This window comes from Xyrauchen texanus, chromosome 39 (genome assembly GCF_025860055.1).
Source record: "Xyrauchen texanus isolate HMW12.3.18 chromosome 39, RBS_HiC_50CHRs, whole genome shotgun sequence".
In the NCBI taxonomy this organism is placed as follows: Eukaryota; Metazoa; Chordata; class Actinopteri; order Cypriniformes; family Catostomidae; genus Xyrauchen; species Xyrauchen texanus.
In genome coordinates this window covers 9,609,703-9,630,814 of record NC_068314.1, presented here as the reverse complement: position 1 = coordinate 9,630,814, position 21,112 = coordinate 9,609,703, and the positions used below count along the sequence as shown (strand labels likewise).

Below are 21,112 nucleotides of genomic sequence, written 5' to 3'. Positions count from 1 at the left end.
GGTGAAAGCTTCAAGTAACTTGGCAGCATAATCTCAAATGATGGACAGCGAAAAAGAAATCTTCTTGAGGATTAATAAAACCAGCCAAGCCCTTTGGAAGACATCACAATGTTTCCCTTGCCACGAACTTCAAAATCTTTAGCGCAATTGTTCACACATCATGGATGTGAGTCTTGGACTCTCTACCGTTGCCACATCAAGCAGCTGAAGAAATTCCAGGAGCACCTTTCGATCCATCATGGACAACAAGTGGCAAGAACCTTGAGGTCCTTGAGTGAGCCAACACATCCTCCATCAAAGCCCTGCTGCTGAAGTCTCAGCTATGCTGGTCAGGCCACGTCATACAAATGAAAGATGATCTGATCCCCAAGCAGCTACTCTACTAGCATAGACAAAATGCATCATCTTCAAAATCAAAAGGACTACATCACAGGTTTATTTGTTAGGTGTTTTGGACTGATTAAAGACAGTTTTTTTTAATTAAGTGTGTTGTTGATTCTTTAAGGTGGGGTGTCTTGACAGAGAACAGATTGCTTTATTAACCTGTTGCAGAAGAATCATATCTTAAGATCATAAGATCATATCTTATGGTTATGCAGTTCTGAAGCAACGCAAGCACTGCCTACACAATTTTTCCACCATTTTGAGTTTGAGAAACCTACTTTTTCTAACTTCCAGACTATTTGTCAGATTTGCATGAAATTTGGTATGCATCAACTACAGACCCTCCTGACAAAAAGTATTGATAAATGAAAATCGCTTCAAAGACATAGGCAAATTAATTATATTGTTGGAACATAAATTTATAAATTTACCAATATCTACTTAAGTCTAAACTAAACAAAAACTGGTATACGTGGATGATAGGACATCTTGATGATGCACGTAAAGTTTTATATGGGATTTCTTTTTTAAATCATAGTCAGTGATGTCTAATCATATATCCTTACATGCTGTTGGTGTGCTTAACCCAGTAATTGATGCTTGTAGCTATATTTTTTTTATAAAACTTGCTTGAAACGATGTGTATTGTTAAGTGCTATAAATTAAGATGACTTGATGACAAATGACATAAACTCTAAAACTACCATAAAATGACAATTTTACCAACTTTACAGTTCAAATACACAAGTTTTAACAGAAAAATTAAAGCTACACCATGTAACATTTGCGGAAAAACATTGTTTTGGTTCGGCTCTGCTCCTATGCGTGGATGAATGTGGTTCGAGTCACCAGCGTACACAGTTGACTTATTGGAAATATTGATGTTTTAAAATAAATGATGTTACAAAAGTTAGTTCGTTAACATTAGACATAACGATTGATAGTCTGATAAGGTCAAACGTTGTAAAGTTTTTATAACTGGAGGATATTCTGGCCAAAAAGACCATGGTAGTAACTAATATATGGATTGTCATAGTTACAAACCAGTGGTCAACATCATTTCAAGATTCACATAACCTTGGCAAGCTTATATAAATGATTGCCGTTATTAAGAAAATACCCGCACGTGCTAGCAAGTGGATAGTTCTGCACCGATTACAGTATAATTATTGTATTGTGTGTGATTACACAATTATATACACTCACCTAAAGGATTATTAGGAACACCATACTAATACTGTGTTTGACCCCCTTTCACCTTCAGAACTGCCTTAATTCTACGTGGCATTGATTCAACAAGGTGCTGAAAGCATTCTTTAGAAATGTTGGCCCATACTGATAGGATAGCATCTTGCAGTTGATGGAGATTTGTGGGATGCACATCCAGGGCACGAAGCTCCCATTCCACCACATCCCAAAGATGCTCTATTGGGTTGAGATCTGGTGACTCTGGGGGCCATTTTAGTACAGTGAGCTCATTGTCATGTTCAAGAAACCAATTTGAAATGATTCGAGCTTTGTGACATGGTGCATTATGCTGCTGGAAGTAGCCATCAGAGGATGGGTACATGGTGGCCATAAAGGGATGGACATGGTCAGAAACAATGCTCAGGTAGGCCGTGGCATTTAAACAATGCCCAATTGGCACTAAGGGGCCTAAAGTGTGCCAAGAAAACATCCCCCACACCATTACACCACCACCACCAGCCTGCACAGTGGTAACAAGGCATGATGGATCCATGTTCTCATTCTGTTTACGCCAAATTCTGACTCTACCATCTGAATGTCTCAACAGAAATCGAGACTCATCAGACCAGGCAACATTTTTCCAGTCTTCAACTGTCCAATTTTGGTGAGCTGTTGCAAACTGTAGCCTCTTTTTCCTATTTGTAGTGGAGATGAGTGGTACCCGGTGGGGTCTTCTGCTGTTGTAGCCCATCCGCCTCAAGGTTGTGCGTGTTGTGGCTTCACAAATGCTTTGCTGCATACCTCGGTTGTAACGAGTGGTTATTTCAGGCAAAGTTGCTCTTCTATCAGCTTGAATCAGTTGGCCCATTCTCCTCTGACCTCTAGCATCAACAAGGCATTTTCAGCCCACAGGACTGCCGCATACTGGATGTTTTTCCTTTTCACACCATTCTTTGTAAACCCTAGAAATGGTTGTGCGTGAAAATCCCAGTAACTGAGCAGATTGTGAAATACTCAGACTGGCCCGTCTGGCACCAACAACCATGCCACGCTCAAAATTGCTTAAATCACCTTTCTTTCCCATTCTGACATTCAGTTTGGAGTTCAGGAGATTGTCTTGACCAGGACCACACCCCTAAATGCATTGAAGCAACTGCCATGTGATTGGTTGATTAGATAATTGCATTAATGAGAAATTGAACAGGTGTTCCTAATAATCCTTTAGGTGAGTGTATAAACCATATCATATAAACCAGCTGCTGTGGATGTGTGCCTTAGAGGTGTTGGATGAGAATTCAAAAAGTGTAAAAATATTACTAGTATTGTTTAGAAGTAACAATACTAGTAATATTTTTACACTTTTTGAATTCTACTCTATTTGCATTCCATTCTTGTTGGAGTCATGCAAACAAAGGTACGAGGATCTGCTTTTCTAGGATAAGATACGAGGAACTCTGAGCTTATCAGACCCAAGTATATGAACGTGAAGTCTCTTAACACACTCTCTTAGCGCATTTTACAAAAAAAGTCAACTTTCACCACTTGTTTTTCTGAGTAATAACATATGAAATTATAAAAATGAGTTTATATATGACCCTAATGCTGTCAAGTATAGGCTTCTAAGCAAGCTCCGGATGAGAACAAACATTTTTCATGCAATTTCTTTTTTATCTTTTTGTTTTCTATTTTTATTAATGAACATTGTTCATTCATTTATTAATTTGAACCTGGAATACTTCTTTAAGACAACACGAGGAAAACGGATGTTCTTAGTGTAAGAAAAGCAGACTAACCTGTTGCATTGGCGATGGTGATGGGAACACCCTGCAGCTGATGCATCTGCAGATCTGTGTTGCCCAGCATGTTTAGATTGATGGTTTGAAGACCAGAGAGTTGCATGGTCCCTGCAGCCCCAGTCTGTGTGAGCTGTGGCAGCGGTGCCAGCGTGATTTGCGTGTTAGGGGGACTCTGTAGCTGAAGCGTCTGCCAGCTCACCTGCCCGTTCTGACCAATGGTGCGGATAAGGATAGGACTGCCGTTCGCGATGGTCTGGATCTGAACGTTCTGCAATCCATCCTGTGACAGGGTCTGCGTTGCGAACACCTGACCACCGGCCGAGATTGTACTGGGCTGAACGGTCTGCAGGACCTGCTGCGGCTGGATGAGGATCTGAGCTTGACCTGGTTTTGGTCCATCTCTTATATCGGAAACATTCTGGAAAGGTTTTCCTGCCACACCTTTTCTGCTCGGGGTTGCAACGCCAGCAGCCGTCTGTGTGATGGTGGAGGTGGTACTGTAGTCTGTTGAAGTGGAGACATTCTGGAGCAGATGTTGAGATGTTCCTAACAATCCTCCAGTATTTGCATCACTTGCAGCTTCAGCAAGAGCACCAGATCCCACTGGCAGCAGGGCAATATTGGCATTCAGTGGAACAGGCATGTTGGCGAGGAACTGCGTCTGACTGGGCGACACAGTATTACCCAGACTGATGTTTTGTAGTGGCATAGCTTGTTGAAACAGGCCCGGGATGGTTAAGATGTTTCCAGTGCCAGCAGCTCGGTTGGAGGAGGCTGCAATGAACTGCTGGCTGCCATTGGGAGAGGACACAAACTGAAACTGACCTGTTGCTGCAGCTGACACATCCTGAGGTGCAGGATTAAACTGGAGCTGCTGTCCGTCTACTGTCTGAAACTGTGGGATAACCTGATAATGGATATTTGGCATCAAACCAGACAGGGTAGTGAGCACCTGTTGACCTTGTAGGTTTTGTGAGGACGTCATCACAAACTGCTGTTGTACAGCAGAACTAGTTGCCTGTCTGCTTTTTTCTTCTGAGCCCATCATAGGAGAGGCTGTGCTGCTGGAACTGGTCACGACCTGCGTGCCAGCGGGGATGGTGTGCCAGCCATTAGTACCATGTTGGCTTTGTCGCGGCTGCTGCTCCATGGAATCATTTTCATCTATACGACTGCAAGTGGCTGCCAGCAAGGCTAAAGGTGACGGCTGCTGGGAGTCCTAGAGAGAGAGAAACATTTTAAAGATCACTGTTATTCTTATTTGAAGAATGCCATTATAATTTTTTTTCACATCTTTCCAATTTTCAACTTTTCTTTTTATTCTTTATTGTCCTTGAGAGGAACACTCATATGTAGACAGCAGTAGGGATGCACAGACACCACTTTTTCTCTTCCGATCCCGATATATGAAATCTCATATTGGGATCGGCTGATAACGATCTTATACCAGTGTTGTGAGGATGGCAGCCGTGTTACGAGCTCCAACACAACTTAGCAGTTTCTTGTTTTAAATGTTCTTAGTTAATGTTATTTTTTGAGTTAGATGTCATCAGTGTTATTGTATATGACAAACTACTCTGGACATTGGATTTTCATTAACATATCAGAAACCACAATGCCGATGACGCTCTTTTTACAAGCACAACAATGGAGCCCTTTGTTTGGAACGTGCAGCCGATCGACCTCCACTACCCAGCATTCTTCTGGCGAAGAAGAATGCCATGTCCAACACAGCAGAGGTTAGTTCGCTTACTTTCTCTGTTGCGGATGTCGATCTCTCAAACGGGTGAATATTCACAAAGCTGCATGTCCAGACGGTATTCCAGCCGTGCTCTCAGAGCAGGCGCGGATCAACTAGCGGGTGTTTCAACTGACATTTTCAATCTCTCCCAGTCTGTGTTTCCTACATGCTTTAAGACATCCACCATTGTGCCCATACCAAAACAGTCAAAGATAACTTGTCTAAATGACTGGGGTCCTGTTGCCCGAACTCCCATGCATGTGCTTTAAAAAGCTTAGAGACCACATCTGCTCTGTGCTGCCTGCCTCACTTAAACCCACTACAGTTTGCTCATGATACAACGGTGGTAGGTCTGATCACTGACAATGATGAAACAGCCTACAGAGAGGAGGTGCACACTCTGGTGCCCGGAGCACAACCTCTCCCTCAACATCAGTAAGACCAAGGATCTTGTGGTGGAATTCAGGAGAAAAGACAGAGATCACAGCCCCATCACCATCAATGGAGCACCGGTGGAGAGAGTCAGCAGCTTCAAGTTCCTTGGTGTCCACATCACTGAGGAACTCACATGTCCATCCACACTGAGGCCGTAGTGAAGAAGGCTCAACAGCACCTCTTCTTCCTGAGACGGCTGAGGAAGATTGGAATGAACCACCACATCCTCACAAGGTTCTACACCAGCACTGTAGAGAGCATCCTGACTGGCTGCATCACCGCCTTCAAAGGGTGGTGCAAACTTCCAGACACACATTCGGAGATGAGCTTCCATCCCTCCTGTACATCTATACCAGGCGGTGTGTGAAAAAAGCTTGGAGGATCATCAGAGACTCCAGCCACCCGTGCCATCGGCTGATCTCACTGCTACCTTCAGGCAGGCGTTATAGAAGCATCAGGACCTGCACGCCGACTTCACGACAGCTTCTTCCCCAAAGCAATCAGACTTTTGAACACTTGATCACTCATGATCAACATATATCAGCACTACAATTTATTAATCTCACACAGGACTTTCATAATTATATTGCTCTTAAAAACACACTGGCAACTGACAGCCTGAATGTCAATACAACATTATACAAACTTACTGCACATTCATATATATTATTTTTTATGTATTTTTTATTGTATACTGTGTATTCTATATTGTATACTGTACATTGTTGTGTAATTGTGTATATTAGTTTTGTAAATTGTGTGTAAATCTGATGTTTATTGTAGATTGGTAAGTCTCATCACTGTCATGACTGCTATGTTGCTTGGAACTGTACCAAAGTCTTTCACCCACTGTTGCACTTGTGCATATGGTTGAGTGACAATAAAGTGATTTGATGTAGCAGCTAAATTTACAGTTATTCCAGATTTCCGTAGAATTTTTGATTTTTTTTCAAAAATGTTTCAGCTTGCATCTGATTCAGATCTCTTTTTTTTGTTCAATTTAGTTGTAAAACATCAGTTCACTTTTCATTCACAGTAATTTTTTGGAACCCATTCAACTTAAAAATAAAAATATTGTTATTAATTGTAAACAAATACTAATGATGACAATAATAATAATAAATTATTCATATTATTATTGACTTTTTAACTTTAAATACAACAGTAATACATTTACATTGTGCATTTTTTAAACCCTCACGCTTTTATTTTGACATTCTGAAATTGAAATTCTAGGAAGTCCTGTATGTGTCTGTTTGTAGGCAATTTCACAGTAGTTTAATTCTGTTTTATTCAAATTCTCGTAAAATGCACCTACGGTGCAGTTCTAAATGCATATTATAAGTGAACCGAACTACTGCGCATCCACATCTGAGATGCTGTTCTTGCAGCGCTGTGAAGGCTAAAAATAGCCACAAGTGCATCACCAGCCTGTGCGTGCGTTTGTGTCAACAGAGCAAAACTTAACACGCTGGCCCCACACATACTATACATTTCTTTATTAACCACAGCCTTTTGAGATTCACAGAGCTATCGCACATCTTCAAGTGTCTTTGAAAAAAATGCACGAGTCATATTAACTGCTTTAATGGTGTTTTTATGGTTCATTTGTCATTTTTGGAGCTTGACAGTAACAAACATTACCAACACACCGTATCGGATTTGGATCGGGCTTGTCGGACCATTATTTGATCCATCTAAAAGCTTCAGTATCGGAGCCGATACAATCCAGGTATCGGAGCATCACTAAATCCAGCATCGCCTGCTTTTTCTTCAGTAAAAGGATCTAGTTGCTTCAACATTACACAACTCGATTACTGGTGAGTGAAACATTAATATTTGCTCATTATTTATTCAAGTCCAGTGGCTAATAATGTCAAATTTACTTGCATCATAGGGGGCTGTTAGTTCACCCAAAAATGAAAATTCTCTCATCATTTACTCACCCTCATACCATCCAGATGTGTATGACTTTTTCTTTCTTCAGAACACAAATAATCATTTTTAGAAGAATATTTCAGCTCTGTAGGTTATTAAATGCAAGTGAATGGGTGCCAAAATCTTGAAGCTCCAAAAAGCTAATACAGCCATCATGTAATCCACATGACTCCAGTGGATTAAATAATGTCTTCTGAAGCAAAACGATAGGTGTGTGTAAACAACAAACATATAAAATATATATAAAAATAATAAATATAAAATGTTGCTTCCGTCCAGCTTGGTCACAAAGGTTGAATACACGCAGCCTCTCGTGATGCAATCACGTTGGTAAATTCACGAGAGAAATGACGCGTGAAATACATAAAATATCAAATCACAGTGTTGGTTACAACAGAGGAGGAGGAATGTTATACAGAAGCTGAATAGTTTTTTTCAATAAGATTTGCATTTGAAACTTTTTTCGGGATCCGATGATACGCCATGCCAATGCTCTTGCGTCACTTGAGAGGCAGTTAGAATGCAACCGTTGTGGCCATTCATACTAGGGCTGCACAATTAATCGAAATAAAACCGAAACCGCGATATGACCTTGTGCGATTATTAAATTGCAAAGGGCTGCGATTTAATTAAATAAATAACTAGTCTGCTCCCTTCAAAGTTTGTTTGCACTGCTCTGTCCAGTGGATATTAAGTCAGAGAATTGTTAGTGTTTTCAGAGCGGTTCTGTGCTCCACAACTCCCTCTCATGCTTAGAGTAACAGAAGTGCTTGGAGTTCGGTTCCATTTGCTTATATGCGCCAAACGCTTTATTTACAATAAACTGGCTCCATGAAGCGTTTTTTTATTATTATATGCGGTAGCAGCATCTCAGTCTCCGCAAGGCACAGGTATCATAATAATATCGCAGAATACAAGATGGGGTATAATTCAAACATCTTTATTACTCCTGTAGAGTCCAGAAACATGTCTTCATACTTCTGTCATTTGTTTATCACGAGAGCGTGTCACACTTATTACACTCCCTGCGGAAACAAGTGAACGCGGAACTAATATTACCAACATCCAACAAAATGAAAAGGAAGGAACATACATATAATAAATCTATATAAAATATTTAGTTACTATAATATAGTGCATTGCTAAATTAAATATAATAAAATAATGAATACACATAATTTAATTAAATGGTGACAAACTAATAAAAATGTTCACTTTAAATTTAATTACACCAATGGGTTATCAGTTCAACTTCAGTTTGACATTAAGCCTCATTCTTATATACAGTAAAGAATAATTTGTATAAACCAACTAGTTTTAAGGCCTAGAATAAAGAGTAACATTTATATTTTAAAATTATATTTTGTGTATACTGAATTATTGACTGACAGCAAAAACTAGGCAACAATTATGGTTTTATTGACAGGAAATTTAGTTAACAGTGGCATTGAGCCGAAAGCTTACATATAACCAGTTTTGACAGAGCTGCTGATAAAAAGATAAATGATCAGCATTGATTGATGAGATGAAAAGAAAATTGGAGATCGGTATCGGATGTTAAAATCCTCATTGGAGCATCCCTAATATTCAAGTTGACTGTGTTTCAAAAACTAATGATGATGATTAGTGGGCTGAGACCTATCACAAAATGGACAAAAACAGGTACATGGTGGACTTTGTTTCACTGTTTATACATTTATTTGTTTGTGGTTGAACTGAAAAAAGTCTCAGTTTGGTTCTTTTTAAGAGGGCTCAAATGTGAAAACCTGAGTAAGCCTTAAAGCAGCTGAACATGTGGAAAACATTACCATCATAATCGCAATCGCAATATTTTTCAAAATAATCGCAATATGACTTTTTCCAAATCGTGCAGCCCTAATTCATACCACAGCTGGCTAGAACCAAACATTTATGGCAAAATAATAATAAAAAAAATCTATTTCTAACAACTAGCCTTTTTCTTCAGAAGACTATCCACTATGCATGGATTACTTTTATCATGGCCATTAGGAATGTGCACGGTTTGTCAACATTCGGTTAACTGCATGACGCTGTTGGGTTGGGTTTTGGGTCAGTTTTTCAAAGATTAGGGCGAATTAGGGGATGTTCAAACATGCTTCTGCACATTTTTACTATATAATGTTAACGCGCTGGACAGGTGTCTTTGACTGTTGCGCTGATTCTCACTGTTTGTTCTTTTAGCGTCTCGTGCAAGATGGCTACATTTTTAGACCAAGTTAAAAAAAAACTTGCATTTTTATAAACGTATCACAAAACAACTGCGTTGATTCACTCGTTGTGCTGCGTTCTGAAGAACTTCAGGTTGCAAAGAGGACTTACACCATGTATCTTACACCATTAAACATGATTCCAGGTTGTTTTTCCACTAAGTTTCAGGGCTTGATAAACAGTAAAGACCCTTTTGCTCGTGTGTGCATATTTTCATACAATAATTAGACAAGTTCAATGGCATTTTATTTTTAAACCATTTAAATATCAAAGTACCCAAAGAGGCTATTTAACTGCAGCAATGCATCTCCACACACGACAATTAGCACAATCACGGAAATTTCAAGCTGTCTGGGCAGAGTAGGGAAGACAAGCCAATAACTGATTAATCAGCCGATAGTTTTTAAAATTGATACTGAATCAAAAAACTAAATTTAAAGTACGGATACCCCGATACCACTTTTTCTCTTCTGATCTGATTCTGAAACTGGAAATCTCAGTATCAGCCAATACCGTTCCCAATCCGATACCAGTGTTGTTTTTTTGCATAATCAGTTTATAATATCTTAAAATTTTTGTGTGGAACTAATTGGGAGTACTCTTAATATGTAAAGAAACACAAAACCTCTAACTACACATTACTTCAATATATCTGTATAGCTTATTAAGAAACACTTTATTAACTAGTATACTGGATAATGTAGCAGCAAAATTAACAGTTATTCCAGTCTTCAAATCTTCACTAGAAAAGAAACCAAGGTTTTATTTTAGATTTTTTTTTCTTTTCAAAATCTGGACCTTAAAGGATTCAGATCTCTTTTTTTGTTCAATTTAGTCCACTTTTCATTCACACAGTTATTTTTTGGAACCCATTCAACTGAAATATTGTTATAAATAATTACCACAATATAGTAAACAAATACTAATGATGACAATAATAATAAATATTAAAAACATTTTTTTATAAATACAACAATAATATATTTAAGTTGTGCACTTTTTAAACCCTCATGCTTTTAAATTTGTTATTCCATCCAAACTCTCTAGGAAGTCCTGTATGTCTGTTTGTAGGAAAGTTCACAGTAGTTTAATTAACTTCTTATTCAAATTCTGGTTAAATGCACCTCTGGTGCCATTCTAAATGCATATTCTATTTGAACCGAACTATTGAGCATCTACATCTGAGATGTTGTTGGTGGAGTAGCGCTCAAATATTGTGCACTGCCGTGAAGGATAAAAATAGCCGCGGGTGTGTGTAAACAGAGCAGCACCATTCACTGACACAGTGAGTGCACTTTATATATTTACTAGGGCAGACAATCGATAAAAAAATGTTTCGCGAATTAATTACATGATGTCCCAATTAATTAATCGCAATTAACCGCATTTACAAATATTTGCTGAGAAAGCCATATAACAATAATTCAATATATAATGATGAAATAATTATACATGGTTATCTTTAAATATTTAAAAATTTTATATAATAAATGTGTGTATATGTACATAATATATACACACACACACACACCATCCAGAAGTATTCACAGCGCTTCACTTCTTCCAAACTTTGTTATGTTACAGCCTTATACCAAAATGGATTAAATTCTTTATTTTCTACAAACAATACCCCATAATGACAACATGAAAGAAGTTTGTTTGAAATCTTTGCAAAAAAAAAAAAAAAAAATCACATGTACATAAGTATTCACAGCCTTTGCTCAATACTTTGTTGAACCACCTTTGGCACCAATTACAGCCTCAAGTATTTTTGTGCATGATGCTACAAGCTTGGCACACCTATTTTTGGGCAGTTTATCCCATTTATCTTTGCAGGACCTCTCAAGCTCCATAAGGTCGGATGGGGAGCATTGGTGCACAGCCATTTTCAGATCTCTCCAGAGATGTTCAATGGGCTCTGGCTGGGCCACTCAAGGACATTCATAGAGTTGTCCCACAGCCACTCCTTTGTTATCTTGGCTGTGTGCTTAGGGTCGTTGTCCTGTTGGAAGATGAACCTTCACCCCAGTCTGAGGTTCAGAGAGCTCTGGAGCAGGTTTTCATCAAGGATGTCTCTGTACATTGCTACATTCATCTTTCCCTCGATCCTGACTAGTCTCCCAGTTCCTGCCGCTGAAAAACATACCCACAACATGATGCTGCCACCACCATGCTTCTCTCTAGGGATGGTATTGGCCAGGTGATGAGCGGTGCCTGGTTTCCTCCAGACATGACGCTTGCCATTCAGGCCAAAGAGTTCAATCTTTTGTTTCTCATGATCTGAGAGTCCTTTAGGTGCCTTTTGGCAAACTCCAGATGGGCTGTCACGTGCCTTTTACTGAGGAGTGGCTTCCGTCTGGCCAATCTACCATACAGGCCTGATTGGTGGAGTGCTGCAGAGATGGTTGTTCTTCTGGAAGGTTCTCCAATCTCTACAGAGAAATGCTGGAGCTCTGTCAGTGACCATCGGGTTCTTGGTCACCTCCCTGACTAAGGACCGTCTCCCCCAATCGCTCAGTTTGGCCGGGCGGCCAGCTCTTGGAATAGTCCTGGTGGTCCTCATTATGGGGTATTGTTTGTAGAATTTTGAGGAAAATATTTAAATCAATTTTGGAATAAGGCTGTAACATAACAAAATGTGGAAAAAGTGAAGCGCTATGAATACTTTCCGGATGCACTGTATCTATGGCATGTCATGGCTCAACTTATGCGATGGTGATACCGTGATCCAAGACTAACCTCTGGACCCACTGCAGCCAATTTTTTTTTGATATTGAATTCTTCTTTGCCACAACAGAACTCTACATATCTGAATATTTACTAGCCAGTGGCTAATTACAGAATTTCTTTGAAGGGATAGTTCACCCAAAAATTCTCTCATTTAGTCACCATCATGATATCCAAAGTGTGTATGACTTTCTTCAGGAGAACACATTTAAAAAAAAAAATATATATATCTTCGCACAGTAGGTTCTTAAAATGCAAGTGGATTGTGATCAGACTTTTGATACGATTGCTTTTGGTGTGAAAAAGATCAACATTTAAGTACTTTAATTGTAAACCATCGTTTTCGGTAGGCTTCACGAGAGGGTGGAGTTGACATGGTCTCTCGTGTGACATATTCACGTAGCCAAGTTCTGGACGTAAACTCACATTCTTCTCTCAGTTGAGACATCCAGGATAAGTACACAAACACACAACTGCAAGTACAGAAACAGATACAAATACAGATCTAAACAAAATCCAACCAAGCTACTGTACAGCGTTCCTCCTACTCAGTTTACATCACATGCGCATCCTGCTGCTGACCGGAAGCGATGATTCAGAGTTAAAAGGTACTTAAATAATTATCTTTTTCACACCAAAAGCTGTTCTGCTGAAGAAAGTAGGTCATCTACAACTGGGATATCATGAGGGTGAGTACAACCAAAAAAGTTGGAACAATATGATTTCTAAATTATATTCACCCTTTGCTAACTTGAATTTTATTGTTTTTTTAAATGTACAATAACTTAAAATCAGAAAATTGCAACACAATCCCAAAAAAAACTTAGACAGGGGCAATTTATGACTAATAAAAATTTGACGAGTTAAAATAACAAGGCAATGTGAAACAGGAGAGACAATCGTGTCATAGTATATAAGGAGCCTCGAAAAACAGCCTAGTCCTTCAAGAGCAAGGATCATTTGAGACTTTTGAGACATTTGAGAATTTGCCAACAGATGCTTCTGCAAATAATCCAGAATTTGAGGACTATATTCCCCAAAGACAATTTGGAAGGATTTTGGGCATTTCACCCTCTACAGCGCACAATATAGTTAAAAGATTCAAGGAATCTGGTCAAATCTCAGTGCGTAAATGCAAAGACGAAAATCACTTCTGAATGTGTGTGATCTCTGATCCCTCAGACGTCACTATCTTAAACATCCTTCATCTCCAATGGATATCATGAACATGGGTTTGGGATTACTTTAGTAAATCTTTGTTAGTCAACACCATTCGCCACTGCATCCACAGATGCAACCCAAGACTTTACTATGCAAAGCAGAAGCCTTACATGAAAATTGTTCAGAAGCGCTCCCAACTTCTCCTGGCTCAGCCTCATCTTAGAAGGAAAATAGACTAGTTTAAACAGTTTTTTTTTGGTCTGATGAGTCTACATTTCAAATAGACTTTTTAAAATAGAGCCGTCGTGTTCTCCAGGCCAAAGAGGAAAAGGACCATCCAAGCTGTTATCAGCGTCAGGTCCAAATGCCAATGTCTGTATGGGCCAGGGGTGTGTCAGTGTCCATGGCATGAGTAACTCGCACATCTGTGAAGGCAACATTAATGCAGACAGATATAAATTTTGGAGCAGCATATACTGCTATCCAGCACAGTCTTTTCCAGGGACGTCCCGGCATTTTCAGCAGGACAAATTGGCCGAATAAGCAGAGAGTGCGGGTGCTAGACTGGCCTGCATGCAGTCCTGACCATCTCCAATTGAGAATGTGTGGCGCAATATGAACCGTATAATATGTCAACGAAGACCCTGTATAATTGTGCAGCTGAAGACCTGCATAATGGGGGAAAATTCCACTTTTTAAACTACAACTTGTGTCTTTAGTGCCTAAATGCTTAATAGGTGTTATTAGAAGAAATTGGGGTGTTTCACCGTGGTAAACACTTGACTGCAAGGCAAGGTAAGCCAGAGAAAGGCAAGGCATAGCACAGATCAAATCCAACACAACTCATTAAATTGGTCAGGGAATTTCATTGCTGAGCAAGAAAATAAAAAATAAAACAGGTTCAACATAAAAAAATAATAATAATAAAAACCTGCATGTGAATGTTTACTATAAGTGGCTTTATAAGAATCCATAGCTTTTATTCAAATACCTCAATGTGGAGAGAAATCACTGTGAAAATTCACATTTGGTGTGCAAAGGCCTTTAGTTGCGTTTTATTTACAGTATAAGTTTTAATAGCTGACCAACCCATTTCCCTCCCACAATCCACTGTGAACCTGCTCAAAGCAGGAAGTTACATACGGTCACAGTGACTAGAGTTTTTAAAAATCAAACCAAAACCAAAGTTGGTTTTAGTTTTAAAAACTTAAACGTAAAAACTTTAAAGTCTATAGTTGTGATAACTTTGAAGAACGACAACACTCATAAGGAGTCTCATTCACTCGAGCTTGTGAGGCACAAATACAGCACAAACTATAAAATTAACTTAAGTTTTGTTCAATTTAAGTTATAAATGGAGTGAAATAAGAGAGTAAAGACTCACTTGAGTTGTGCTGGTGTTTCTCTTCTGAATAAAGTTCGTGTCATTTTCCACCAGCGCGGCCATTTCACACTGCTGTGTATCTGACACACAAACACACTGAACTTAATATACAATCAAAATAAACCACCCATTAACGTATCATAACTTACTATAAACTCATTAAATAAGTGTTATTCGTGCGTGTGTTTATCTGGTGTGTTCACATATTAAATTAATTTAACTGCTGAAAAACATTAGCTGAAGTGTCCTAACACATGTTCAATGGCTATATCATTTTTTCGACTCACACCGCTTTAATATTCATGAATATAATAATCACGCTAATGTCCAACACTAATTCTTATGACTTGTATGAGCTTACAAGCGCTGTCTATAATCGCTGCGTGATATGAATCGATGTAGGTCGTTGGAAAGAACAAAACAACTTCCACAACTCAGCAAACAAAATCAAGCGTCCTCTCATTTCCTTCAGAAAAATGTACTTCACTAAGATTTTAGCCAAATAACTTATGGAGCGATTATAAAATAATTATTTTTATATATGATCGCCATCAGGAGAATTTGAACAACAAGGCTGCGGAGAATCTATGACGTTGTTTGACAAGATTAATGTCACGTTAAAACCCATCAAATACAGTTGGGAAGTTGGACAGCAGTTTATCTTCATAATAATCATATATCCGATAAACACAATAAGTTATTTTAAATTACATTACGTTTAAAGTAACTTACCACTCATAATCTGTGAAGGCGCGAGTTTTTCACGCTTCTTCAAGTCTGTCATGAACTCTCACGCATCTCAACCAAACTTGATGAATGGAAGAAAGATCCACGCTGGGCAAAGCAATAAGCCAATCAGAAAACGAGTCGCTTCCCATTCAGCCAATACGTTTCTTTGGTTAACTTCCTTTTATGACGAGGCTAGGAAACTTTCTTGTCAGCTCGCTCAAGTACGACAGAAGATTATCAGCGTTCAAGCGTGAGTGGAAGTTTTCGGAGCAGTGTGTCTGGCCGGCAGGGAAGTGGAGTGGATGTTGGTGGGATTTTGGCGTGTTAGCGAAATCTGGGCTGAGACCGGAGATGATGGATGCAGGTAGTTTGGATGGAGAAGACGAGTCTTCATTAATAGATAGTGTGGTGTGGTCTCAGGTCTTCAACACCTCAAACAAACGGAAAATTAGGGAATCTGATTCGGATGAAAGCACAACAGAAGCAGGAGGTATTCATAAATTGAATACAAGGTTATGATAACATGTTATGTGATAATTGAAAGTAATCAGTAATCCAATGAGGTTTGCGGGGAAAAAAAAAACTTGGCAATATTAAATCAGCGAGATGCCTGTCAAACAATCGTGTTTCACCTTCAGTTTCAGCTTAAACATCTAAAAGAGCGGAAAGGCTAAACATCATATTATCTGCCGCTTCTCGACATTTGTATATTACTGAAAAATGTCAGTCGAACAATAATATCAGATGCTACTTGGTCAAAGTCAGAGAAGTAAAACTATTAAATGAAATTCATGATGCTACAATTGAATGCTCGAAGTTGAATTGCAAATGGTCAAGAATTAAAAATGCTTTATATATAAGTTAACAGTATTACCTGATATTATATGTGTTCAAGAGGCTTCATCCGCAATTTAATTTAGTTAAACCTGGATAATCGTTGGTGAGAAATGATAGGATTGAAACAAATGGTGGGGGATGTGGAACCTTTGAAATTGTGTTGCTTTTAGAGAGATCGTAATAGACGCACAGAATGAGTGTGTCGTGGTAGAGGTGTGGAATGTGAGAGGAGTTCATTCTTATAATCCTTGCAACCAGTTAACGCTAGATTAATCGAATACAGTATGGATCAATGATGGAAGTAGTATGATATGGTGTGGGGATTTTAACGCACATGACATTCTTTGGGGAAGCTTATGGAATGGAATAGTACTAGACAAATTTATGGAAGATCATACTTTGGTGTGTTTAAATAATTGGAAGGGAACCAGATTTAACATGAGGGATTCATCAATGTCTTGCTTAGATCTTACATTAGTTCCTGGATCTATATCATTAAAATGTCAATGGGAAGTTCTAGATCACTCAACAATAGGGAGTGATAATTTCCCAATAATATGCTATATAGGAATGGACATTTAAGAAGATCTCAATAAAACAGTATAAATGGAGATTTGATAAAGTGGATTGGGTCAAATTTAACAAAACATGAGGGAATGTTGAATTTTAGTGTTGATGATATGGGCATTTGTTCTGATAGATAAAATTCAGTTATTATAAGTGCAGCTGAAGAATCCATACCTAAATCGATATGCAAGTGTAGAACGAAGGTTGATCTTTTATGGAATGATGAATGTGCTAAAGCAGTTAAAAACAGGAATGAGGTATTTAGGGTGTTAAGATGAGCATTAGTACCAGCAACCTTACTATTATATCAGAGGAAAAGAGCACAGACAAGGAGGGTAATTAAACAAGCTAAAAAGAAGTACTGGCAAACATTTTGCTCTGCAATAGGAAGGGAAGCACAACTGGGTGAAGTGTGGAATGTTTCAAAGATTTGACTTTATAGATCCATCAGTATTTCAGTATTAAAAGGAAGAACTGCAGTGACAGAAGAGGAAAAAGCAGAGTTGTAACCCACACATTTTAAAAGGCACACAGACACATCATTTAGATGAAAACTAGGAAAAGGAGAAAATAGATTTTAGAACAACATCAAGACATATTTCACCAAAACCCTGGTAGTCAGACAGCTTTGGATGCCACTTTTGAAATGTGGGAACTAAAAAGACTATTAATGCGAGTTGGCCCTACTGCTCCAGGAAAAGATAGAATTTGTTATATTATGCTTATACATGTGGATGAAGTAGTGCTTAAAGCAGTTTTTGATCTTTTTAATAAAGTTTGGGTGGAAGAATGGTTGCCTAAGGCCTGTTATAATTCCTATTGCCAAACCAGGGAAAGAGCCTTCAATAGCAGCGAATTATAGACTGAAAAAATTATTGTTAATCGTCTATACTATGTATCAGAATGCAGAGGCATGACAGCACCAGTGTGGTTTTGTCCTGGTCGGTCCACTCTGGATTCACTTGTAAGCCTAGAGACAGATGTAAAGAAGGCTTTAGCAATGAAAGAGGTGCTGGTAGCAGTATACTTTGATATTGGAAAAAGCCTATGATATGATGTGCACTGTAAAAAAAAAAAAAAAAAACATTTACCGTAAATAAATACAGATTTTTTCTTTCTCATAATAAGAGAATATACCTGTAAAATACAGGAAAACAATAAGCATACAATGAAAATAAATTTGCTGTAAAAGTACAGTCATAGTCTGTAACTTCAAATTATAAGAATCCACCGTTTTATAACATGACTGTACAATTTCTTTTTACGGTTTTGAGTGTTAATATATATCAGTGTAAAACACTGACCAATAATTTTTTTTTCTCCTTGTGCATTTATTTATAAACACAGAATTATTTAATTTTTTTACACATGCTTGCTGTAAATTTTAAGTAAAAAACACATTATAAAACCTAATGAAAATTAATTTTACAGAAATATTCTATAAAATTACTTCCAATAGTGTAAAAAAAAAAAAAACGACAACTGCAACTTAACAGTAATTTTCTGTTTTCTAACGTTAAATGCATGGTAAATTCACTTGAGTTCCACATCAACAAATAAAAAAACCAAAAACAGTATACTGTAAAAAATGTCAGTAATTTTAACAGTAAAATACTGTAAAAATGCTACAGAAATAAAATGATAATTGATTAACAAATATTAACTGTAAAATATAGTCAAGTGTAAATATTTTAATATATTTCAAGACAATACAGTAGTTTTTACAATAAAATTATGTAAAAATGTAATTAAATGTAAAAAGCGAGATTTTCCTGTATAATGATAAAAAGAATGAGAGTACATGTACATTTTACAGTAAATTATTGTTCAATTACAGTAAAAAACAGAAATCGGGCGTTCCCACAATTCCCAGCTTGATCCATTACATTTCATTACATTTCGTTTTTTGTTCTAAAAATGACAGGATTTTCTTTACAGTGTAGCTTAACATCTACATTTGACCAAACCTGGACTTATGGACAAATATTAATGATTTAAAAGTAAAAATATCTTTGGACCAGGAAGATAGTTTTATCTCTACGCTCTAGCACAATACTTGTTTTTATTATAATGCACTGGTCCTTCATACACACACAGAAACACCCACCGGGAATAAAACTTTATTTTAAACAACAGAAAATGAGGTCTGCAAACAGTTCCATGTTGTGATTGGACAAAATCATAGTTGCTGGAACTGTTCAGCCAATGAATGCCGGACAATCAGTTGTTTGAATCTGGAGAGATAGCAGGCTCAAATCGCAGCAGCGGCACTTCCAGTGCAATGGTCAGTCAGATGCCGCTGACTTAACGGCATGTGCTGCTGTTTGTGGCTGGTGCCACTGAATTTTAACGGCATATGCTGCTGTTTATGGATGATGCCACTGTTTATTAATGATGCAAGTAAATTTCGCTGGCATCTGCCACTGTTTATGAATGATGCCACTGAATTTATGAGGCATCTTCTCTTGGACTATATAAAGGGCCACTGTCCTTTTAACTAATTCATGTCCATAACAGATACATCTTTGCTCACAATAAGGGACTATCCTACTTATTTTATGAATTATTAAAATGTTTTCAAAATGAGCAGGTGGAAATACAGAAAGGATGTTTGTTTAGCTTTAGCTACATTTTGTTACTCAATAGCCTATTAAGAATTTGTTTGCTTTGAAGCAGATTTTATTCAATTGGATCAGTTCATTTCAATAGATTTTCAATGCAGTATTCCCAGTGATGAGAGAATAACGTCTGTGAAACGCAGAGATGGGTAGTAACGTGTTACTTTTACTCCGTTACATTTACTTGAGTAACTTTGTGGGGGGAAAAATCTTTTTAGAGTAGGTTTAAATCTGGGTACAGTTTACTCTCACTCAAGTAAATTTTGAATGATTTTTTTTAACTTCTTTACAATGTGTGGCGTTACTGTCGTTACATTACTGGTTTTAATTTAAATAAATGTGTAATTTATTGAGAGATTATTGAATGGGACTTTTACTAGAGCGGAAGTTCACTGCTGCATGCGTTGAGCTGGTGTCACAAACTGTTACAAGTCATCGGTGCAGCAGCATAAAACTCTTCAAAGTGAAACTGTTTCTTCGCTCCACACAGTGAAAAAAAATAATAGTTTCGTCATGCAATGCCTTCATTTAACACCAAGACAAGCTGATATTTTAAGATTAAAGTCAAAGCTCCAACTTCAGGCAGCATGTAAGTTTTGGTTCTAGTTCTAACGCCGGCTTTTCTGTGTAATGAGATGAGTCATTTTCAGGGTGATTCTGTAACTGGGCTCTTATGACATCAGTTTTTAAGTGTACAATTTTAAATTGGTGCAGCAATATATCAGTGTGCTATGTCCGCATGTCATAAGCAGTATTTATGCATTTACTCCGCGCTCTCGCGGGGGTACTGGAAACTATCGCAGCTACTTCAGGTGGATTAACTGTATAAATCCACTTTAGCATCCAAATTGAGCGTAAATCACTGGTATTCGCGTGATCGACAACTGGAGCGTCAACAGACAGCATTTCTGCGCGTGTGAGATGTGCGGGTGCTAGGCGATCGTGCTAACGAGAGTAACTGTGTCCGCAATCGTTCACTTCACTCATTCACTATTTCCTATATAGTCAATGGCAGTTAGTGCTCTATATCTCAGCAGTAAGTGAACGAAATGAGTGAATTCGGACGAGAGTGCCGGAGCTCTGGTGCATAAACGTCACATTACATTTTAAAATACTTGGGCCTTACGTGTTCTTATTAAATAATATATTAATACAAGAATCTTCATTCTGTTTGTTACTTTTAATATATACTGTGTGTTAATATAAAGAGTAAATACATTTGATCAAATAAAAGAGTAAAATTTTAAAGTTTGTCTCTATGTTATGTTATTTTAATCAAGTAATGATTTGTCAAACAGTAATTTACTACATTCGGCATGAAATAAAACATTGCAGGAGTGAAGGAAGCAGTAAACTCTTAGCTCGTATGAAATTTACT

The 21,112-nt window shown here is 37.9% G+C and overlaps 1 protein-coding gene across 2 annotated transcripts in view; it reads right to left on the bottom strand.

The window, feature by feature from the left end:
• The window catches only part of LOC127632747 (transcription factor Sp1-like), a 30,547-nt gene extending 14,763 nt beyond the window's left edge, over positions 1-15,784 (bottom strand). The window contains exons 1-3 of one of the 2 annotated variants that reach the window (XM_052111499.1): positions 15,716-15,784; positions 14,984-15,063; positions 3,366-4,587 (exon numbers count right to left, since the gene is read on the bottom strand). In XM_052111499.1, coding sequence (XP_051967459.1) covers positions 3,366-4,587; positions 14,984-15,063; positions 15,716-15,767 — 1,354 coding nt within the window. In that variant the 5' untranslated portion in view covers positions 15,768-15,784. The remainder of the gene's footprint in view (positions 1-3,365; positions 4,588-14,983; positions 15,064-15,715) is intronic. The other variant, XM_052111500.1, reaches the window with a different exon arrangement.
• Positions 15,785-21,112: the final 5,328 nt, after the last annotated feature.